Raw genomic sequence first — 25028 nt, 5'->3', positions numbered from 1 at the left:
ACGACATTTACTCGAGAATGGGACGTTTACTCTTCGCAAGTTCTTCAAAATTTTAGAAGTAAAAAAATGGTATTCTGATAAATAGAAATAAATACACTAAGGTCGCTTTTTACGCGGATTTCGGAATTAACGCGGCTTTTTCACGCGGATTCCAGAATTTACGCGTTTTTTTTACACGGATTCCGGAATTTACGCGGTTTTTTTACGCGGATTCCGGATATTACGCGATATTTTTTGCGCGGATTTCGGTTTCTCTTTACTTGGATTGAGAATTTACGCGGATTTTTTTCACGCGTAATTCGGAATTTACGCGGCTCGTAAAAAGCGACTTTAGTGTACTAGTGTTTAGTGATTGTTACATCAAGGCAACCAGTGAAAAGTTGTCCTTGACATCAGAGTGGAAAATTTGATTATTCTTTGTCCAACCTCGAATATGAATAGATGTTTTTAGTAAAAACTCTTTAGTCCATTTAATCCTTTGGACATATTATTTTGGCGACGAGGTTCTCAAGAATCCACGAGCATGGCAGAAGTTAGAGTTGTTCAGCAGCCGCAACCGGGAATTCAAGATATAATTCTCAAGATGGCCCAACTTTTACAGCACATGGCGGCCCAGCAGCATCAGTATCAAACTCCGGAGCAGATTTTGGAGTCCCTCTCATCGAACATCACCGAGTTTGTCTTCGACTAAGAAAACGGAGTTACGTTCGAACGCTGGTTTAACCGCCACCAGGACATCTTCGAGAACGATGCAGGCCAGCTGAAAGATGCGGCGGAGGTACGTCTACTTCTCCGGAAGCTGGACATTCATTCACACAGCCGCTATCTCAACTACATCCTGTCAAAGCTTCTCAAGGACGTGAAGTTTGAAGACACAGTCAAGATTCTCAATAAAATCTTCGGGCATCAAACGTCAACGTTCCGGAAGCGGTTCATGTGTCTTTTCACGATTGTTGTTAACCATCTGCCGATGAACACTCATCAAGCAGAGAGCATTCAACCGCTGTTCAACCATTCTTGACCAGTGATGGAAACGGAACGAATATGATGCAGTCATCGTTTAATCTCCACTTGTACACATCATGAAGTGTTACAGAGCGCTACTAAACTTGAATCCTCTCAACAAATAATGAAATGATGATATGGTGCGTAGGTTTCTGGGAGAAAATGAACACATGACTAGACTACATCTGCTCTGAGAAGCGATTCGCTCGTTGCGTTTGTCTCTCCATATGCCGGTCGTTAGGGGAACAAAGAATAGCAGCAAAAAAATATCATGTCGCCTGAGCAGCAGCAGAGGTGTGGTGCGGTGAGAAAGAAAGTGTGGGGGAAGGGACTACTTCGGCAGCGGTTGACTTGAGCGAGAGTAGGAGAGCATACATTGTCATTTTCTTTCTTTTTCTGACAAAAAATCTTATTCATGGGTAATAACATAACAAGATCTGATCGCTCTGTGTAACAGAGACGAATAACTTCATATACCGAGTTGTGCACATTGAGAACCATATGTTGTGGTGTACGCTAACGACAAGCAATATATCGTAAAAAGGAAAGCAAAGAGAGTGAACCAACACCGATACTTTGTTATTTGCATACTGACGACGATGTCAACGCATCTTAGGCTTCCTTTATATGTATTCAAATTCGCTAGAGGTGATTTTTTTCCATCGCTGTTCTTGACCTCAGCCAGGTTTTCACCCGACGTAAAGTGCTGAACGGGCTTTCGGCTAGCAAGTTTATAAGATCCAGATCATCCAAGTTCTTATGGTCTGCTCTCATGCTGCTGCAATGTTGATACAAAACTTCCAGCTCTCCAACAAAATTGTCAACTTCGTAAAAAATTACGAAACTCTCGGTTTTGCGCTTGAACTCTTCCAACGACATGCGTATTACGTTAGTGCGATTGAGCAAGAACAACGCGTAGGCAGGTGCACTATCTTCACCGAACTGTGTTTCTAGTGAGGTTACAAGAGAATCAAAGTGAGGAATTGTCATAGCTCGATTCCAATACTCCAATACTAGTTGAAGCAGGCGGATTCGTCCGGTACTTTTGCCGCTGCAATGTCCTTGGTGGATCAACTGAAAAACCTGTGTAGTTCCACGCAACATAGGGCAAGCATTTCAATCAATTATTTTTTATTTGGCTCATACTTTACACAGATGTTTCTATGGTCTAAAGATGTCGTTTTGTGCTATTATAGTTATTGAAAACAAAATTCTTCACCAATGTCAAAAACTAGGGGGGGGGGGGGGGGCAACGGCCCCCCCCTGCCCCCCTCTGGCTACGCCTATGGATAGAGGACTCTATTTGGTAAAAAAAATCCTATGGCCAAAATTTAACTGCTGCAGAGCTAGTCACTTTTTTCAGTTTTCGGTTGTGTTGGCCTTTCACGAGGTCTAGCACAAGAATCATGATAGCTAGCTCAATTCTGTTGGCATCATTTTAAAGCTGAGAAAAATTACTCAATAGTGTCTTTAAAACATCGAATTAGAGAAAATGAGAAAGAAAAAAACAAACGTGAAATCAAATGTTTTTTGAGAACTAAACTGCAATTTTCTTTCTAAATGTGTGATAAATATGTTAACCAAATTAAACTATGGAATCTACTCTATAAGTTGTTTTTTAACAACAAGCATCTAATCCTTTTAGTTTAGCTGCTATTTCACTTTAAAAGCAATAAGCTGCGCCTCCGTTTCGTGTTGTAAGATTCACAATTTTCTGCTCCACTGTGTTTACGTAGGCGCTTCGTTAACGTCTTGTACACAGCATGCACTGCATACTAGATCACTGCTTGAAATGTTTCGATACACAGTGGAGCAGAAAATTGTGAATCCTACGTTTCGAAAGATAACTTTTATAATGATACGAATGTTCCCATGAGGCGATTTTAGCTACTGCACAATGCATTATAGCATCGGCCTCGTGAATCAAAGGCCACTATTCCAGAAGACGAGGCGAGCGGCGAGTTACTCGTCTGACCAATTTTGGTATTGCAGATAACGAGTCGGCTGGATTTTGGACGAGTAGCTCGTCTGTCACTCAGATGTCAGCCAGCCGAGCTTCACCTGACACTAGCGACAGCTTGGAAGAGCCAACAAACATAAGAAGATGAAGAATAACAGTTCGGTTAGCATTGCATGTATGCGCTACCGTCATTGGCTGTCGGACTGTGTATCGAACGTAAGGGGAGCAGGGAAAGCTGTGCAACACAATGAGAATCGAATTAGTTTGAAACTTGCTGCCACGGAAAGACAGTTCTTTTCAAAAGGCTGCCTCGGAGGGTCAAAATCAAGCGATAAAAGAAGGATTTTGACAGCAGTTAGGTTGTATCCATGTCAAAACTAGGCAGGGAATAAAAAAAATCACTAGTAGATGAAAACAACTCTGAAATCCTACTAAAAAAGTATTCGATCGGATATGAAACCAAACAATATAAATCTCACATTGGCTTTTTATGCTGAAAAAATCCGTTAATGAGCCGTCAAAAAAGATTGCGGTTGAAAAAATGTTCCTAATAATTTTCCAGTTTTTCCTTAACTAATCTAAGCACCCGAATTGAAGCTCAAATAATATCAAGACTACCTTGTAGAAGATCGGAAACCAACTAGTTAAAGCGTGAGAGCGCTAATAATTTTGTTCTGCTAGATTTAATTTTTGGTGCACTGTGCGTACACGGTATCGTAGGATTTTCATGGAAGATAACCTGTCGTATCGGGTTTTTAAACTCAGCTGGATCAAGCAACAAATGAAGGTCAATATCTGGGATCAATATTATAGGCGCAGGGAGGATCTACAACATGTTGCAGAGTTTACTTCTGAAGAAAATCTGACTGATACCGGTATATTGGTAGTGTTGGCAGAAAATATGATTATCAGCATTTAGTTCGACGTATTCAACTTTGAACAGTAATAGCATTTTTTAGTGACATTCTAGCTCTTTGGTGTATTTGGCAAAGTTGTTAAGCATTGTAAATCCTGCCTTTATTTTGGACCGTGGTACCCCGGGAATGATACTCGAAAGGCTCTTTACATCGGAGTAAATAAACGGTCCCGATTACAACTAATTAAAAGCTATTTATTCACGACACGTTAAAACGGTACAACAAACTGTAATGGCCGGACAACATTCTACATCTATGCGCATTTCCAGCATCGCACATGACAGCTATGCTGCCGTGGCGAGCCTGCGACTTTGCGCTGCGTCGGTTGACCGAAAAAACAAGCGCAGCGCAACAGGGTTGTCCACAACATCTCCTCTCTTGAGGTGGTACGGGTCGAACCTTAGCGGCGGTCTTCGAATCCTTGAAGAGGCGAAGGCGATCGGTGCGACGGTATGGGCGTAACCGGCGACAGAGTTGGCGTACCTGGCGATAGTCTTGGAAAATCCCAGGCATCCAACAGTATGTCGAGCGGTAGTGAATGCTGATTCGAGGCAGCTTGCTCAGCGGATTGCTTCGATGTCGTGGTAGCAGCAGAGCGACTCCGAAGTTGGTTGACATGAGAGCGCAGCATTCGTCGATCATCAACCCACACAATGTACATCACGTTTCCTATCTTCTCGATGACGACACCGGGAGCCCATTTCCAACCATTCTGACCATAGAGTTTAGCGTATACGGGGTCCCTTTTGCCGAAGGTCCTCGGTTCCTCGGTTGTAGGTAATAGTCGCCCTCGATTGGGCTGGCAAAGTCGATGTGGACGCGTTGCCACGGAGCGGTCGGTTTGGGCCACGGCACCGGTGGAGAGTGAGGAGGTGATCGAGCTACGGACGCACACTGCTGGCATGCCTTAATGAAGCTGGTAATGTCGGTATTCATACAGGGCCAGTAGACGTAGCTTCGAGCGATGGCCTTCATACGCTGCATGCCGGGATGGCCACGATGAAGTTGTTCAAGGCACCGCTTCCGATGAAGCGACGGGATAACAAGTCGTTCGGCAAATACGATGCACCCATCCACCACACAGAGCGATTCTTGGCGAGATTAGAACTGACGAAGCTCAGACCCCTCCAGCTGTGACTGGGGCCAGCCTTTCTGGACGTAGCGGTGGACTTGGCGGAGCAGTGGTTCTGCCTGGGTGCTTTGCGCAACGACTCTGAAATTGAGAGGCAACACTTTAACCGTATTAGATACTACCGACCTAAGATCCTCTTCCAGAACGAGGCTCGCGATGACGTAGTCCTCTTCAGGCTTGATGTGTTGATTGATAAGGCGGGAGAGCACGTCTGCGTTACCGAACTTCTTGGTGAAAACGTACTCAATCTCGAAGTCGTAGAGCAACAAGGTGAGGGCAAAGCGTTGCAGACGATTAGCGGTGTATACAGGAATCCCCTTCTTGGAACCGAAAATGCGTAGCAGTGGGCGATGATCAGTTTGCAGTCGGAAGTGCCGTCCGAATAGCATCTTGTGAAACTTCGTGACGGCGAAGATGATGGCCAAACCTTCACGATCGGGCTAGCTATAACCTTGTTCTGCCCTCGTGAGTGCCCGAGATGCGTGTTAAACGACCTTGATGGTGCCATCAGGGAACCTGTGGCTAATGGTAGCCCCGAGACCAACGGAAGAAGCGTCAGCAGCCACGATGATCTCCCGCCTTGGATCGTAGTGCGTGAGGAGAAGATCCTACGAGAGAATCCGTTTAAATTGGTTGGATTTTGGCCGGATCCGGACGTAGCCCACGACAATCCACGATGTGCCCCAAGTATCGGATTTGCTGCTTGCGAAACGTACGCTTCTCGACTCGGATTGTGAATTCAAATTCTTTTATACGCTGTAGAACCTTCCGTTGGTTGTGTTCGTGCTCCTCCTCCGTTTCGCCACCGACGATGACGTCATCGAGGTAGCCAGAAGTGCCCTTCAGTCCGGCTAGCATTGCGTCGATGAGCTGTTGGAACGCACCAGGCGCAATCTTCACCCCTGGAGGTAGGCGGTTGTAGAGGTAGAGGCCACGATGTGTGTTGATTGTCAGCAAACTACGGTACTACTCGTCGACTTTCACCTGCAAAGAAGCATCGGACAAATCTATCTGGCTAAAGATCTTACAGTTCGCCAGCTTGGCGAAGAGCTGGATTCGAACCCGTTGAGTAGTCTCCGCAAATCCTGATGGAGCCATTGGCTTTGCGGACAACAACGATCGGGGCTGCCCAATCGGAATAATCGACCGGAGTGATGACGTTCAACTTCTCCAACCGGTCAAGCTCTTGGTCTACGGCTTCATGCATCGCATATGCTACCGAACGCTTCGGGCAGAAGACGCTCCAACTTCACTTTCGTTTTGGTGCACAAGCCGAGATTCTCGCGAAAAACTTCCGGAAATGACGATTTGAGTGCACTCGTCGACGTAGGCGAATCTGTCACAAGGCAGCAGAAGGTATCCATCGGGACCGACCAGAGATTGAAGCGGTCTACCAAATCGGAACCGAGTAACTGAAGTTGATTTTGGGTGACACGGATGAGCGCTTGCAGCGTGGTGTCTCCGATAGTGACGTCGCACTGAAATTCTCCGTCGATCGCAAGAATGCTATCAGATGCCGTTTTCGCTTTCACTGTTGCCGACGATAACGCAGGACTACCGATTTTCCGCCAAATCTCCCTGTTGATGACGGTGATGTCAGAGGCGGTGTCAAGTTGCAGGCGGATATCCGTTCCGAAAAGTCCAACGGTAACGAATTTGCGTCGCTGCTCCACACTGCACACGTCGACGGCCACCACCATCGTAGACACTGGTTGTCTCTTGCGTCTGCTTCTAGCTTTTCGGAACTTGGCACTTTGACAGTATCCTTCACGGTGTCCGGTTTGGCTACAGTCAACGCATTTATGATTTTTGTAGCTGCAATCCCTAACGTAGTGGAATCCACCACAGAACCAACAAGGTGAATTTGATTTGTTTATTTATTGTTTATTTATTTCCGTCAATCATAGTAGACTACATCTTAAAAACTATTGCTAACATCACAAATATAGTTATGTAATTCTAGTGTTCAATATTTTTCTAAGAGCATTTCGTGACATCGTTAAATCAATAACTTCACAATATTTATTGAAAAGACTCATCATACTATTAACTGGCCCGGCCATGGCATATTCTGTTCTATAAGAATTTAATACAAAAATTTTTCGCGTTCTTAATGAGCGTGTAGGAACATAAAAGTTGAGTTTTCCAAGCAAATTTTCCGAACTTATGCGTTGTGAAACTAAATCGTTGACAAGAGTTACCGAAGCAATTTTTTCTCTTTTTTCAAGCGTTTCTATATTCATAAGCATGCAACGCGATTCACAACAAGGGAGAGGAAATGACTACCAACCTAGTTTTCTTAGTGCATATAACAAAAACTGTTTTTGTACGGATTCGATTCTATTGGAATGGACGTCTTGATAAGGCGACCAAACAACACTACAGTATTCTAAACTAGATCTAACATATGGAACAAAGAGAGTTTTTATAGTGTACGGGTCTACGAAATGATAACTGCCTTTTTATAAAACTTGGCATACTGTTGGCTCTATTGATGATCGTATTGTAGTGATCAATGAACGTTAACTTAGAATGCATAATTACTCCTAAATCTCTAATTTGATAACACCTTTCTACAACTTGATGTCCAAGAGTGCAACTGGCATGTTCAGGATTTCTTTTCCTTGTGTAGGATATAATATTACATTTTGTTACGTTGAGATCAAGAAGACTTTTTTTACACCAAATGTAGAAAATGTCAACCTCTTGTTGGAATTGTTGGATGTCTGATTTGTGTTTTATTTCCATGTACAATTTCATGTCATCGGTATATATCAATACTTTGAGACGATTCAACACAAGGGTAACGTCATTAACAAATAAAATGAAGAGCAAAGGGCCTAAATGGGAGCCTTGTGGAACTCCAGATGTTCTTTTTACTGGTACAGAAAGGTGTCCCTTAAACCTGACCGTTTGTGTCCTATTTGTCAGATAAGATTCAATCCATCTAAGTAGGCCTGACTCAAATCCCAGTTTTTTTAATTTGAACATAAGCATGGAAATATTTACTCTGTCAAAAGCTTTACTAAAATCCGTGTGTAGAGTTTCCACGAAGTTGCCTCTGTCCATAGACGCAAGAGAGAAATCAACAAATTCAAGTAAGTTGGTAGCCGTAGACCTTCCTTTGTAAAAACCATGTTGGTTACACGTTATGCGGTTCTTTACCTGATTAAATATTTTTTGGTTTACGATAGCTTGAAAAAGTTTGGGGATACACGATATTATTGCAATGCCACGATATTTTCTGATGTCAGATCTCTTACCTTACTTGAAAATCGGTATAAGAAAAGATTTTTTCCAGACTGATGGAAATTGTCCGGACGTAAGGGATAAGTTGAAAAGCCAAAACAAGGGTTTTACGAAGGCAGGAGCAAGATTTTTCATAAGTGAGCGAGGAATTCCATCTGGACCTGGACTTTTTGAAGCGTCCAGTTCTTTTAGTGTTGCGAGGATTTCTTGAACAGTTATTTGCTTAATAGATACGTTATTTATTTGTTCATGCAAGTGCGAGAAATACTCAAAGTCCCTGACTTCGTCGCTATTTTTATAAACGGTTTGAAAAAAACTCGCAAACTTGTTGCAGATTTGCTTTGAGTCAGTACTGGCAAAGTCTTCATATTACATGCGAGATGGGAAGTTATTAGACTTCATTTTATCGTTTGCAAATTTAAAAAACTGTTTTGGGTCTGATTTAATGTTATTTCCACCCTTGTGTTGTAGTTCTCATACGCAATAGATATTTTAGTATTCAGTTCATCACATATGTTCAAATATTTGTCCAAATTTCCTTGGTCTTTAAGTTTTTTGTAAGTTTTATGAGCTTTTTGTTTCCTTTTCTTTAAATTTTTGATTTCTGTGGTGAACCAAATGGGATCTTTTGAGCTAACCGTTTTCTTTTTTGATTTTGGTACAGTTGAGTCCAAAACACCATACAGTGATGATAAAAAATTATCAACCGCTTTGTTCATATCTATTTCATTTTTTAGAAGTGATTGCCAGTCGATGTCAGTTAATTTACGATTGATTAGTTCAAAATTTACTTTAGTGAAGTCATATTTATATTCAGGCTCATGATCAGAGGGTCGTGAACTCTCGGTATCAATCATTAGCGAGTACTCAATTGCAGTATGAAATTTTTCATTTTTCCATAGGGGATATTCTGCTTTGTCAACACTAAAATCTTCCGTGCAATTGGTGAATAAAAAGTCTAAAAACAGTTTTGCTCATTCCGGATTGAGTTTACCTGATTTAATCCAAGTTGACTAAATCCGTCAAAAATAAATTGCAGAGTTTCGTTTTCTCCTACTACGGAAATTGGGTGCATCTGAACATGTTTTTTGCCAGTGTCACTGGAAGGACGCTTCGATGACTGTCGATCACGCTTATCATGCCGCCTTCCACCAAACTTGCGAATCGCTTGCACTTGGTTATACGTTGTCGGAGATTCGATCATCGCACTGTCGTGTTTGAGGTTGTCGAGGCGCTGATATTCCTGATATTCTTCCGAAAGTTGCTCCAATGTCACGTCTTTCCGCTCTTCAATTTTCGTGAGAAGGCGCGTGCGAATCTCGACGTCGTTCTCCGATTTCAAACCACAGACGTAGACCAAGCACTTGAATTGCTCTTCGGAGAGCTTGCCAAGCTCAAACTCCACGCAAGCTTTATTTACTCGGCAAGCGAAAGCCACATGGTCTTCTACAGGATTCTTCGCAATCTGCAGACATCGGTAACAACGGCTAATTACCGATTCTTTAGCTCCGAACAGGCTCTTGAGCTTAGCCACCGTATCGGCAAACGTGAAATTTTTCGGAAACTTAGGTAAAATGTATCTCGAGTACCACGCAGCAAACGTCACGTTGGAGTCGGCTTCGGAACGGAATTCCTTGATATTGCTGGCCAGAGTCAAAGATGAGTTCCGTGTTGGGTGGTACTTGCACTTTGATGGATGAAGCGAAGGATTGAAAAAGACGTTCTTGCCTTTCATCGTTCCTCTGCTGTTGCTGAGTAAATTGCTGCTGCTGCTGGGCAAATTGGACCAACATGTCATGCTGCTGCTGCTGCATCATGGTCAACATTTGCACGAACATGTCGTTATTGACCTGGGCTTGCGGTTGGTGGGGCGGGATGGACGCAAATTGCTGCTGCTGGGCCGTAGAAACTGGAATGAATGGCGGCTGCTGCTGCTGGTGCACGTGATTTCCCGCGGCGCCGGCACCATTTTGTCCATAGCGCTTTCACTCCACTTTCTTTTATTCCGCGCGGGAGGAGAAATATTGGCCGTTTCTTTCGACGAAAAACAACCCTCATTCGCGATTACTCGTCGCCACTTTTGGACCGTGGTACCCCGGGAATGATACTCGAAAGGCTCTTCACATCGGATTAAAAAAAACGGTTTAATCACGACACGTTAAAACGGTATAACAAACTGTAATGGCCGGACAACATTCTACGTCTATGCGCATTTCCAGCATCGCACATGACAGCTATGCTGCCGTGGCGAGCCCTGCGACTTTGCGCTGCGTCGGTTGACCGAGAAAACAAGCGCAGCGCAACAGGGTTGTCCACAACACTTTAGAAAGCATGGAACATACGGTTTAAGCACATTTTTAGCTCTCTGAAATGGAAAATGTAAGCAAGTACGTTTTCTTCTACAATTATTCTAATATTTGATATGCAATGCGTCAAGCGGAGACAAAACCAATCAATTTCGATAAATTTGGGATTGTTTGGGGCCCCACATAAGAAAAACCTTGGTTCTGGCTTTGTTCTATCAAGTTTTTATTAGACCTGTGCGCCGACCATATCATCGGCGGCGGCGGCGTACAAAACATTTTACCTCGGCGGTGATCGGCGTGACGCCGTTGGTATTTCTCGGCGGCGGCGGCGGCGTATACCGGCGTGACACTAATTACCACTTCTAAAATAATGCGTGTGATGTGTACACTCTCATGTTCGGTTTTTAATTCAACATAAATAAATAAAAAAATGTTCATCCGGGTTGACAGGATGTCAAAAAAAGAAATAAGAATGGTTAGGAATCAAGTAAACAAACAATTTAACAATAAGCAAAGAAATGGCTATCGGCGCGATAAAAATTTCCTCGGCGGCGGCAGAGTGCGTAAAAGTGTCGGCGGCGGCGGCGTGTTTCAAATTTGAAGTATAGAGGTTGCTGCATCAAGATTCTACCGTTACAGCGTCTCTACAGCACGTGTTTACTCACAATTTCCATTCGATCAGCCGTTCTCGTTGAGTACGTTCTTTGTTTGAGTTTTTTGATACTTTTTAACTGTGAGTAATACTCAAAAGTACTTTGCTCTTCCTTTAAGCCTCTCATTCGCGGTGACGCAATCCAAATCTCAAGCACGAATCAGCGACTTACTTGCTTGTTCTTCTTGGCAAAAACCCAGCCAGCGCAGGTCATTAAACTCGGGAAATGAAATAGTTAGATGCATGAACCTAATGGGAAAGGGAGATGTAAACTCGGGTTTGAATTTGCCGTGGAAGTTCGTTGCAAAATTTCCGGTTTTAAACTCAAAATCTCGTTTGATCTGAGGAGCAAACCAATCTCGATTCAATCATTTACAATCGAACGGCGAAAGAAGCCAGAGTGTGTGATTTTGTGTTGTTCGCGATTCGAATAAGGTGTGTTTTAGCGTGAGGGTGTCTTAGATTAGCTAGTTGTATTAAGTGTAGTCTCTTCGATAGGTTAAGCGCAGTTAGGAGTAGTTAAATTTAGTGGAGACTTTGCCAGCAAGTGTGGTGAGAATAAAAGGTAACGTTGAGTTGGTTTGGCTATAATGGTTTTTCGTAACCGCGTCGAACAGCCGTTCGACGACTTTTTACGTTCTATTTGAAAGCGCTTGGCGACGCCATAAACCCATCGCCAGCAAAGTACATCCACCCTCCTACCGCACACTTCTGGGACGCACCGTTAGCCAGGACAAGGCCCATTCTGCCAGCCGCCGCACACTAAGGCGGCCCATGCTGAGTCGTTGATCGAACTGATCGGCACATGCAGCCAATATAGAACCGACGCCATCGCCGAAACACTACCGTACCCGGATGGTGCGATGATTGCTGTTGGATGCCGTTTGCAGTAGATCGCCGCTAAGTACCGTTGGATGCTGAACGACGGATAGAAAGGAGAGGTAGTTGCCGTCTAAGAGTGAGTACGCTAGCTATAAAATCCCTGCGCAGGATTAAGCTAAGACCCCCTCCTTGAGAGAAGCTTTATGGCGTAACCATTAGATACTCCACCCACGCACACTATAGGTTAGTGATTTAGTTAGATGGCCAAAATAGGATAGAAGTAAAATTAGTAAAGAATATTTGTAAATATAAATGTTAAATTAAAATAGTGCGTTTCCCTGTTTTGAGGTAATGTTTATTGTAATTTAGGTTTCTTAAGGTGTCTCACGTCTCGCGTTCGTTGCTAGTGTTGTTTTAGGTCTTTGTCTTTGTACTCCAAGTTTGTTTGTCTTTGTTTGTTTGTTTGTCTTTGTACTCCAAGTGGACGGCTTGGGAATACCGTCCCCGCACTCTGGTTTCTGTACGCTGGACAGAAATCTGATCGTTCAGAATTGGTCCAGTGAGGAGAATACACGAGTTCGGTGTTTTGAGATTGAGGAATATTTGTTACGAATTTCTGCGGTATTGAAACGCATGAGACTGAGTACCTTAGTGAAGTGCATCTGCCTTTTCGTTTTCCCTCAGTTTATTACCCTGACCCGGAGTTTCGCGGCGTTTCTGGCCGGGCAAGCCAAGACAGGCATGTGGTCCTCTTTGAGGTGGCGCTTAAGCCACTTGCTTGAAAATACGGGGAGCGGAACCGCAGATTTGGGAGTGTGGCATTTCAGGCCCGCTACAAGCTGACTGTTTTTAAAATCGGCGAGTAGAATTGAAAATTTTTACATCCGTTTGACTTGAAATTTTAACTGTAGTTTCTTCACTAGATTATCTAGTGAAGTACACACGATTTTGGCAAATGATTAACAACAACAAAAGTTATAAACAATTAAAGTCGATTTTTTTTTTCGAAAAAGAACTTTTTTTTTCAAACCGTTGCCATTTTGCGAAGAAAAATTCTAAATATATAATCATGTGTGCTTCACTAGCGATACTTTCGTCCCCTTAATGCTAGAACTAGATAACTCGAAACCTGTCAATTTTGAGGTAAGTATGCCATTATATTCATCGTGTCGAGCTCTATAACATATCCAAGACTCGTTGAAACACGATTACAAGAAAAAGTGTTATTCATCAAATAAAAAACTAGATATCTCAACGAAAAACAAGTGTATATTGTAATAAAACTGAATAACTCGCCTTTTTGCTGATTTTTTCGTTGCTATAACGGGCCTGAAACGATATGAATGCGTTTCTTAAAATCTGAACCTTCAATAATTACATTTGAATCGTCATCACCAGAATAGGTCAAAATTTCAAACTCATTTTTCTCGAAACGTCAATTTTCGAGTTATCTAGTTCTAGCATTAAGGGGACGTTATGTAGATAATGAAAAATTTGTTGTTTTGGTTGTTTAGGTGGAGTTGGGCACGACTTCTACTGCTCACCGCGGAAGAACTTTAAAAAAAGCGGTTTACGGCAATTGCTGCACAGCCGCCATTTTGTAAAAAAAGTAGCAATAATTTTTTTTTTCTATTCTCTAAGATTTGCTTAATCCAATGATATATTATTTATATACCTCACATCTCAAATATCCTTTAGAAAAATTCATGAAAAAGCCTTGTTGTTTTTTGAGCATTTGGTGGATATTACCCCTTAAGCCATAAATTAAAAACTTTCGAATTATCTATATTACATATTATGCTAAAATATATTTGTTTTTGTATAACAATTAGTGAAAAAGCACAATTAGTGAAATAGCTTTATCATCTAGGAATATGCGCAAAATCACAATAAATTTGAACAATCGACACAACAGTTCTTCAAACTCACCTGGCTGACTGATTGTGCAGACGCACTTGTTTTATTTATTCAAACCACTCATTATTGCCAGGAACGTTCATGTCAAAACAGTTTTCTTCAAAATCTCTCAAGTTGTTGGGGTGATAGTTATGCAGGGGAAATGATTGCTTATTCCGTTTAAATTTATTCTGTTGGAATCGCTGCTTATTAACATGACTGGATCCAAACCGTTGAAACGGGTCACTTTTGTTGAAGTTGTTATTGTTATGGCGTGAATAAACTCCAAGGCCATTATCACTGGTGCTGTGTCGTGGATCTCGCATCATTTCTTGCTGTTGCATATATAACCGTCGAAGTTCAAAGTTGTTTTGCCGAACTTCTTCTGGCGGACGTAATTGAAATGATGGCTCCTGTGGAGCATTATGAAAATTAGGTCTGTGTTGAGCCGAAAAGCGGTGTTGCTGTTCTGCTATACGAAAATCGTCTAAAGCATTGACAGAGTGAGATTGCCAATAACATTTTTCACTTATCTGTTGAGTATGTTGTATATTTTGCGATTCTTGTAAGTTTAGCTGTGGATTCATTTCCGGTGGCGGTAGGCTTAAATCAATACTTGAAACAATTTGTTTATCAGACACATGCAACTGATTTGCGGGTTGTCTGTTGCTAGAAAGTTTATGTATATTTTCTAAGGTCACCGGATCATTTATCGAAAATGGTGGTGGAATTTCCTTTGGTAGCGTTGGAACAGAGAGTGCTAGCCCAGAAGCTATTTTAGAAATAGATGGTGGGTCAAATGCCGGGGTAATTACAGGTGCTGGTCGACTTAGCATCAAATCGAGATGGCTTAAGAGAGTTCCTGCTGTTTCAAATAATGATAAAGGAGCTATCGGACTCGACGCAAGAGCTGATTCCTCTCTCTCTTTTTCATCAGTCTTCATTTTGGCACCACTATCGTGTTGTTGATCTTGATACGTGAACAGATTTTTTCTTAATGGTAAATTTGTATCAATGACATCCGACTCGACATTCAAATTTTTGTTATCACTCTTCAGTTTGATTTGCGCCAATAATTTTTGTCTAGCGAGTTTCATTTCTTCCAACTGTTTAAGTCTTTCTGCTCGTTGCTTCAAATGTTCTAGAACATTTTTCTTCTCTGTCGTATCCTCCTTCAGCTGATCGTGCGATTGCAGATTTTTGCTTTCCGTAATAACTACTAGCTCGGCAGGTTTAATTACTTTTTCCATAGAATCACCATCGACACATGATTTATTTTCATCGTTTTTATCAAGATTACTATTACATGACGATATAACCTCGGTATTACATGATGCCTGCGGCGGAACCAAAGGTATTGTTTCTGTCTTGTCCTGATGCATAACTCGATTTTTCGCGGAAAAATTAAAACTGTCATCTTCTTCTGAGCTAATAGCATCCCATGCAGCCGATGGACTATATGCAACGCTATCTGGTTGATACTGATCGGCAACTGGTGGATTGTTATGTTTTTGGAACACACCAGATGCATATTTACTGACGGGACTCCAGCGTTCTGATAAAGGTGACCCTACATTAAATTTGTTTGAACGTCTATTTGATGACTCTTTTGGACACTCTGACCTATCAGTTGAATTTTGACGTTCTGATGTAGGTGATTGTAATATTTCTGGAGAGTTGCAATGTCTATTAGGTATACTTTGATCTGAACGTATTCGATGTGAAATGGGCGATCTTCGTTGTGACTTATTCCAACAGTCATCTGGTGAATTTCGTCTATTTTGAGAATAAATTAATCGTTCTGAATTGCGATTGTATTCATCCAATACAGATGGTGAATGTGCAACTATCGATGAACTATCTGCATAATATTTTCCGTCCATCATGCCACTATGTTTGTTATGCTGTGCTTGATAAATACCGTGTCTGCTGTTTAAAGGTGATCGATCAAGATCACGTCTTCGGGCATCAGGAGATTTACTTCGTGAAATTTGAGATCTATAATTTGAACGACTCCATGCTCTGTGCTGATTTGGAGAACGATCACTGTCGGACCAAATTGCATTATCATAAAATTTTTCTTTGTTTCGAATTCGTGGTGATCGACTTCGACTTCGTTCGCGGTTGAAAGAAGTTTCTCTATTACACACAAAAGAACGACGAGGAGACCTATTGATACTGCTTCGCCTTCTGTCGAGAAGTGGGGAGCGACTACGGCGCCTACGACCTGATGATCTGATATGCGATTCTCTAGAACGCTCCTGTTTTTGACTCCATTGTTTTGAACAAATATCATCTTTATTTTCCATTGCATATTTCGGTCTGTGGTCACTCGGCTTCAAAGGGTTTCTACGTGTTAATTCATTACATTCTTGTTGCATTTTTTGTCGGTCATGATTATCAGAAATATTTTTCTGTTCAATTTCTTCATCCCACATTTCACCAGCCAAAATATTAGACCCGACACCTGCACGGATTGATAACGTTTGTTTATGACTCATTTTCATCTCTGAATCCCGCATGACTGTTTCATCAATTATAGTATCATGACTATTTTGTCTTTCCTGAGAACGTGAATTTTGCGGATCTAAGTTGAATTTTAATTGTGTTCTACTTGACATCATGTTATTTCTGGTTTCTGCTTCCGGTGACCAAGATTCTCCATCTTCAATGGTTCTGTTAGCAGATTTAAAAGGTTGCTGATTGAGTAATTTAGTTGATGATAGTGTGTTATTCAAATAAACCGGTTTCCTTTCCCGGTATTGTCCTTTTTTCATATTAATAACTGAGTAAGAAGTATCCTCGGTTAACTTATCCGCGTGCTGCTGCACTCGCTTGTCAGCGGCCCAGAACCCAACGCTGTTAGTTGTCTCGTTAACATCTGAGTTCAATAAAGTGTTGCCAAATTCAGAAACTGACATGCTTTCGGTTTTCGGTTCATAAACAGACACATTAGGCTGCACAATAGGAATATCCCAAATATCCTCGAAAGAAGGAACCTTTTTAGCACGCTGATCACAAAACATCATTGATTTCATGTCTTGAGGAAATCTTGTTTTGTCTTGATTGTTATCAGCTGTTGGAGAATCACAGTTTTCGTAAAATGTGTTGAAATACTCCGTACTAACAGAATCTTGTTCCATATGTTTTAGTTTTTTCTCACGAGGGCCGAGTTTATTCATTCGGTCATCTCTGTATTTGCGATCTTTATGGAAGCGCTTGTGGTGTTCCAGTCTTGCTGTTTGGTCTTTATGCAAACAATTCAACTCACTGGGATTCCGTTCAATTGTATGAGGCTTAACAGCAATGTGCTTTTTCGGTATTTTAAAATTAGTGTTAAGATGTGCTTTTAACTCAATAGGAAGTTCTGGAACCGGAACATGTTTATTTTTGTTAGAAATATCAGATTTATATTTGGCCTTAGCCTGCGCTTTGAGTTTTGACCCTGCGGGTAAAAACTTATTATCTATTTTATCCAAATCTGTTTTACGTGGCTTCTCTTGAATCATTCCCACTCTTTTCTTTGCCGACATCGAAACGGGTCTTTTACTTAAACAAGGTTTTGCCTTTCTAATAGCTTCTCTAGATTTAACATTTTTATACTCGCAATCAAGCAAACGTTTGATTTTAATATTCAAACAAGGTAAATCCGCGAGATAAACTCGATTATCATGACGTACGTATTTGTCAAGCAAAACAGCACTTTTTATATCCACGAAAACGAATGCTTCATGTGTTTTATTTTTTGATGAAAGGTCCTTTTCTGCAATGCAAACTGTTTCCTGTTCGACAGGAAGATCAATGATGAGAGGACCATCTTCGTCTGATTGAAAGCTGTTAGAAGACAGATTTGGTCCAGTTTCTTCAGCATTACAATTATCATAAACAATGTCACTGACAGTGATATCTACTTTGTTGAAATCTTTGCTATTACTTTTTTGAATAGCCATCTTCGTGCTTGTGTTGCTCAATTGAATATTTGCATCCCTAATGGTTTCACTTTTAACTTCTTTTTTAGATAAAGTTGAAGCCAAATCACACCCTACAGCCGCTGTAATCGGTGAGAAACCTTCACTCATGGGGCACTGGCTATCTTCCGGTTCCCAGTGCTTGGTTATGGATCGAAGTTTTGTATTTTCAATATCTTTGCTATTGTTCTCCTCGGCATCTTCTCTTTTAATAATTCCACTGGGATGTTTTTCTTTTCTTTCTTCGCTTTTATCAACTCTGCAATGTGAAAATTCTTCTATCTCTTTTTGGTTAAGCTTAACCAATTTTACATAAGCTACCTTCTTGGTAAACTTCAAGTTAACTGAATCAGAATGAGATGTTAAATCGCGATCAAAAATTTCGAAGTGCTTTTGTTTTAGGCTATCACCTAAATTACTAGAACAACATTGTGTTTGCTGGCTGAATTTCGATGACTCAACCGGCTTCAAAATTGTTTTGAGACTTGTATTAATTATTTGTGGATCATGTTTAGTGTTTTTAATTGCTTTTCTTTTCTCTGCAACTCTTATTTCGGGGAGTTTAACAGTTGAAATCTTTTCTTGTCGTTCAGATAAAAATCTGAACGGGATTTTTCCTTCCACTTTGTTACATAATAATTTCAACTTTTCTTTTTTACAATCTTGTACTAGAACTTGTAACTGTGGCAATTTCGAGAGTCGCAGAATACTACCATTCAACTTTAGTAGCCGTGCAGTATATACATCTACCATAACAAAGCCTTGCATTACTCCTTTTCCATAAACTTTTTTACAAAGCGCTTGCTTTTCAATAGCATCAACATCAGCGCCTTCTTCCGAAAGCTCTGAACTCTCATCGTCGGCGACAATTATTTCTTCGTTCCCTATTTCCAGCAATGCTTTTGCCGACAAATCGGCGTTTTTCACTTGATCATCTACTTCTAAATAGTCGTCTAAATTTTCCATGTCAAGCAGCCGCATGAAGGTATTAATTTGAGCTTCCTCTTCCACGACATTATCATTTTGAATGATCTGATCTAATATGCATGTTTCGATTGAAGCCCCGGTTGCACCACTTGCAAGGCAACTTACTATCGGTCGTATAGTCACTGGATATTTGTCAAGATAATCACATTGACAGCTTACTTTAACTGCAGTAGCTTCTTCAAATACAATGTATGTAACCGCGGAAGTTTTTAGTATAAAGTTAATGTTACCAAATGTTATCATGTGGTCGTAGATGATTTCTTCTGCATGTTCTGGAAATGAAAAGGGACTGCTTAAGAAATTAGTCTATATATCTCGCCAAACATGTGAAAAGAGCTCATTTGCTTATGTTAACAAGCCAAATTTTCTCATTTGTTGATTAAAATAAGCGTAAATAATGTACATACTCTTATAATATTCAAGCTTAAAGATTTTTTTTATTCAAACAATCTTATTTGTATGGGTAGAATAAGCTTGAGTTCATTGAAAAACTTTAAATTGTGGCTTGTTTACATATGGCACATGTTTGGCGATATGTATTTATACCCGACACCCGACAATATTAATGTACATATTTTTGTTTTCAAATAAAAAAAATTCTTTCGTAATACATACATTTCCTATCAAAAGCGTAATAATTATTATTCCCATAGATGCACATCTTACTTACCCTGAAGTCCCTTGAGTTCAACTACAGTGTTTTTATCAAATAACTGCTTTCCGTCCGCTTTTATTAACAAAATTTTTTTCCCATTCAATGATAGTGTGTTCAATACCATTGAACGTGATGCTGATTCGATAGAGTCAAATTTAGCGACAAACAGAGTTGTCTGTATATCGGAGCAGACGATTTTATGAAGCTTTACAATTGTGGCAAATCCATGAAAAAAATTGTCCAAGTCGGTTTTAACAGTTGTTGCGGGACAATTTCCGATTAGAACTTAAAAAAAAGATTAGCAAACATCGATGGAAAGTATTGTTTAATATTCACCTGCATCAGCCCCAGCAAACTGTTTGATTTCTTCATTTATACGCTGCAGTAATTGGTCAAATTCCGTAGCAAACTCTTTTTCAACTGATGAACATAATTTAATTTGCATCAATAGTTTATAATTATAATACTTTACCGTTACCTGAAATTCCTTGATTTAGCAGCTCAGTGTTTGTTGCTTTTGCCATTATTTTTATTTTTCATTCTACTAAGATAAGTCTAAATAAATTCAAGCGATGGCACTATCAGACTCGTCCCAGTTTTGACGTAAATAACTGAAAATAGAAGCAGGCATAGTCGGTATCACTAGTAATCTCAGATTAATAATAGTACGAATGCAGATAAATAATGTAGTGAAACGCTTTTTAGCAACTAAACGAAACTAATTTGTACAAAGAAATGGAAAGAATGAAAAATATTTTAGGAACTCACAATTTGTCAACAACGTCAAATAAGCAAAGATTAGTGATGGGAAAGTTATCGATATTTATCGTTAATATCGATAATTGCTTCATATCGATAATATTGTTAAATTTAAGCGCTAACGATAATTATCGATAAGTCGCAGGCGGCAGTTCAGGTGGCACAAAGTATGCGAATTATTTCTTGCACTTGCAAAATATCATTAGTAGTTATCCAAAATAGCCTATTATTATTCGCAATTCTCTACTGGCCGAATAGACTTTGGTAAAATTCACAAGTGAACAAACAGTATCCTTGCTTTTGCGATCTCACACCCCTCACACACTCTGCAAAAATTATCGATAGCTCATCGATAATATCGATAAAAGCTTGGAAACTATCGATGTTATCGTTAACAATTTTGCTCGATATTTCCCAGAGGGGATTCACTGCTGTCAAATTTCATATATGTGTGTGTTATCGCAGATCAACTCTGGTCCATGACGTTTGTTGGTCCATGATGTTTGTAACTATGAACAATAATGGGGGAAAAATGTGAATAGCTAAACAACATTCATGAAAGTTTTCCGCGGTTTCTCGAGTTTTGATGAAAAACATTCCAATTCTATAATATTTCACATCGATCAATTTCATGAACAAAAGGAACAAAAACCAAAACAAACACCATGTTGCCGAATATGTTGGTTACACGATTTTTGACAGATAGATCCCCCCTGATATTTCCCATCACTAGCAAAGATTAGAGTGCCTATAATATAACTTAGCGAACCTATACATTAGAGAAATGACAAGACACTCACCGTTTAGGCAACTCTCAACATCAAAACGGATAACGGCAATGCAAAATGATACAACTCGCCCGTTTTGATAAGTCAGCCTATACACCAGAGAGACGCCGAGACACTCACCGTTAAGGCAACTGTCAACATCAAAACGGGCGAGTTGTATCATTTTGCATTGCCGTTATCCGTTTTGATGTTGACAGTTGCCTTAACGGTGAGTGTCTTGTCATTTCTCTAATGTATAGGTTCGCTAGTTTTGATGTTGACAGTTGCCTTAACGGTGAGTGTCTCGGCGTCTCTCTGGTGTATAGGCTGACTAATATAACTAGAGTGGCGCCATGTCATCAAAAGTAACGCTGGTAACACTGGTAACACTCAACATCCTTTCTCTTTTCCCCACACGAGTTGAATGGGTTGTTTGCTCAATTGGAATGACACTGACAGATATTTTCTATTCCAATTTTGACAGTGTCGCCACTCTATATATATTTACAGGCACTCTAGCAAAGATAACAAAGATACGAATAAACGCTAATAGCGATTGACATTTCCAAGAGTAAATAATGTCCTTTCAAAACCAATCTAGCACGCTTACTCTTAACTGCTCAGTGGTAGAGATGATTTTACCTATTTCTATACAGCAGGGCCATGCTATAAACGTCAAATCCGATATAACGGTCGCGTTACCAAATTTTATAGCGGTACCGCTGACGTTGTGGTACCACTGACATTGTGGTACCACTAACACAGCAAGACACGACAAGATTCGCCAGTAATAACAATTATTATTGTAATAGTTTTGGCACAGATAACAGACATCCAAGCTAATTTTGCTTCATGTGTAAAAAGACGCAACGGTTTTTTAGCATGTCGCAATACGCAGTATGGTGGCGCTAAGAGCACTTAGTGGTCAATGATTCGATAAAATCTATAGTTTTCCAGCTCTTATCGATATTATTGCAATAAGAAGCGTTGCCGTTTTTTCAATGTAGCAATTTTGAGCAGTCGTAATTTGTACATAATCGAAAATTTTATTCAATCCCAGCTTATATTTGCGATAAATTTGTTTGTTTTAGTGTTGACATGGAAAAAAAATACACAAACCTCACAAAAACAGTGTTATATCGTTGCATAAACAGCGACTCTACTATTTGTGAGAACTTTCATGCGTCTGGCAGCTTTGACTATAATCCAGCGCTGCCATCACTAAAGTGGTTCAAGTCGCAAGTTGCAGAAAGATGTCTTTAGCATTCCAAACGAGTAAGAATTTAAAATCTTACACACGATATCTGGAGTTTTTTGTTCTAGCTTGGATATCTGTTATCTGTGGTTTTGGTAACACCACAGACAGACGTCCAAGCAAGCACAAAATTGATCGAAAATTCTGTGTAAATTTTCAAAGAGAACTGCGTTATAAATCACTTGTATACTAGCGCCGCCTGGTGACCTTATCGCTACAATACATATTTTTTTCGCTGGTGCATAAGGCTGGCTCGCGAGCGGTGTTTTTGTGTGAGTGACGTTGACAAGTGGTATCTGAAAATGAAACATTACGTGGTTGCAAAGCGCCACCGGACTGAGCATCTGAGCTCATCGTGTGCAGGTTGCATTATTAAAGGTATGTGAAATAATGTAAGTTGCATGTGATAATAATATTAAAAAAAAACATGATTTATTAATTGTTTTCTTTTATTACTAAAAGCTCACAGACATTAATGCTCGTTTCCAAATTACCCTGCCATCGAAATCTCACATACAAACTCCGATCTTATTGGGCCTGCACATATTGGGCGATGCATAGAATCGATATCTGAGAATCGATATTTGAGTTACGATACCTAATCGATAACTTTTTATCGCTATCAATTCAATGTGTTCCACTGTAAATAATTTTGGTTTCTGTCTATTCCCGTGCTACCAAAAATGACCGAAAAAATGGAAACCGGAAACGAATTTGACCAACTCCAAAGCCGTTCGCTAGAAGACGTTGCTTCATGTTCGTCTTCAATTCTGAACTCACCGGAGGTCGTTGATTCGGAAACCTACTCCGATTGTGTATTGGCTTCTGTGGGGGATTCAGAGATGAAAGCCACCACAGAGACTGAACAAAAAAGTCATGAAGAGTCGGCGCATGCCAAAGAGGCTCTTCAGGGCAGGAAATTTCCTAGGCGACTGTGTGATTCGGAGAGAAAGCGGTTCAAAAAGTTGCTTGAAGATGGGCACGACAGAGAGGAGGCCCGTCTTCTCGCAATTAACCCTTTAACAATGAACTCAAATCAAACAGCTAAGAGACCGAGGCAAATTGACTCCTCCAATCGCAGTGAAAGCAATCCTCGTCCAAAAAGGAAGAAGGAATGCCAAATTCCTGCAACCACTCGGAAGGAGTCAGTAAACAGGCGGATGGAAGTGATTAGAGGAAATGCCACTGGGACTGAAAACAGCTCGGCCGGCAAACCCAAAGCGCCTCCCACCTACGGTGAGGTCCTTAGCCAGTTTAAGGTCGGACTAATGCCTAAGGACTATCCCACGTCTGTGCTCTCGACGACTATGATGGAACTAATCGAAGAGTCCATCCTAGCCAAAGTCGTTGAACAAAGGAAGGAAAAGTTCAAGCCCAAATTCACTAACTGCAGGTTTAAGTCCGGGTTTATGGTAATCGAGTGCCAAAACGAGGATACTGCAGAATGGTTGAAAGGGATTGCTCCGAAAATTAAGCCATGGGAAACGGCTGATCTGATGGTTGTTGATAGTATAGAAATTTTGGCTGTCTTTTTTCCCAAGAGTGGCAAGAACGATAACGAAACCATATTAGCTCTAATCGAGGGCCATAACGATATTGCTACTGATTCTTGGAGGGTGCTAAAGCGCAAGCCCATCAAGAATCATGTCCAGCTCATCCTATCAGTGGACGAAGCGTCAGCGAAAAAATTTGCTGATTGGAAGCACAAGCTGAGCTAAGATTTCGGAGTAATTTATCCGCAAAAAATCAGGGCTGGTCGAAACTTCACAAGCGCCAAGTCCGAATCCATGGGAATTACGGATGTTTTGGCTTCACAACCGAGGGGTAGTAAAAACCAATCGAAACAGCCTGTTCAAGGGGCAATGACTGAGGGCGAACAACACGAGCACCCAAAAATACCCATGAACAACCATCGGGCAAAGGGGGAGCGAAAGAAGCCCCCAGGAACAAAATTAGTCCGAAATGAACGACAAGAACATTAAGTTCATCCAAGTGAACCTGCATCACGCAAAAGGGGCTAGTGGAATCCTTTGCCGCAGGTTCACCAAAGAAAACTTCAACGTGGCTATTGTGCAATAGCCATGGGTGAACAAAAATAAAGTCTTGGGAATTTTAACAAATACGGGTAAGCTCCTTTATGATGATTCTACGGTAGCACCAAGGGCAGCGCTCAGGAGTTTATAGCGCACTGCAAGAGGCTGAATAAACAATTCATCGTTGGGTGAGACGCAAACGCCCATCATACAATATGGGGAAGAATAGACACAAACAAAAGAGGTGAGTGCCTTTTTGACTATATACTATCTAACAATGTTGATATATGTAATCGAGGTAATAATCCAACTTTTGAAAATACGATTCGACAAGAAGTTCTTGATCTTACTTTATCAAGTGCTAAACTATCGGAAAAAATTACTGATTGGCATGTATCTGATGAGATTTCTCTATCAGACCACAAGCAAATTATATTCGAATATAACGCAGGGGACTTAGTAACGGAAGTTTACAGGAATTCTAGAAAAACAAACTGGGAACTTCTAATTCTAAAACACTTAGCGATGAATCGACCTTTGAAGGCCGAATATAGACAGTACAAGTTCTGGAAGAATCATCGCAGGTATTTACAAATAAAATAATATCCCTTTATAACGAAAGCTGTCCACTCCAAACGCGCGTATCTAGCAAAGACGCGCCTTGG

The 25028-nt window shown here is 40.7% G+C and overlaps 2 protein-coding genes across 2 annotated transcripts in view; both read right to left on the bottom strand.

Moving 5' to 3' along the window:
* Window positions 1-20457, bottom strand: part of LOC129722705 (uncharacterized) — a 55527-nt gene extending 35070 nt beyond the window's left edge. Inside the window, exons 1-5 of the mRNA XM_055676425.1 lie at window positions 20318-20457; window positions 20028-20160; window positions 19886-19969; window positions 19565-19834; window positions 13973-19166 (exon numbers count right to left, since the gene is read on the bottom strand). Coding sequence (XP_055532400.1) covers window positions 14008-19166; window positions 19565-19834; window positions 19886-19969; window positions 20028-20073 — 5559 coding nt within the window. The 5' untranslated portion in view covers window positions 20074-20160; window positions 20318-20457 and the 3' untranslated portion in view covers window positions 13973-14007. The remainder of the gene's footprint in view (window positions 1-13972; window positions 19167-19564; window positions 19835-19885; window positions 19970-20027; window positions 20161-20317) is intronic.
* The window catches only part of LOC129723146 (uncharacterized), a 425361-nt gene that overhangs the window by 197698 nt on the left and 202635 nt on the right, over window positions 1-25028 (bottom strand). The gene's annotated exons all lie outside the window — the stretch shown is intronic.

This window comes from Wyeomyia smithii, chromosome 1, assembly GCF_029784165.1.
Source record: "Wyeomyia smithii strain HCP4-BCI-WySm-NY-G18 chromosome 1, ASM2978416v1, whole genome shotgun sequence".
Lineage (NCBI taxonomy): Eukaryota > Metazoa > Arthropoda > Insecta > Diptera > Culicidae > Wyeomyia > Wyeomyia smithii.
The sequence above is the reverse complement of the archived record's forward strand: the minus strand, read 5'-3'. Positions and strand labels throughout refer to the sequence as shown.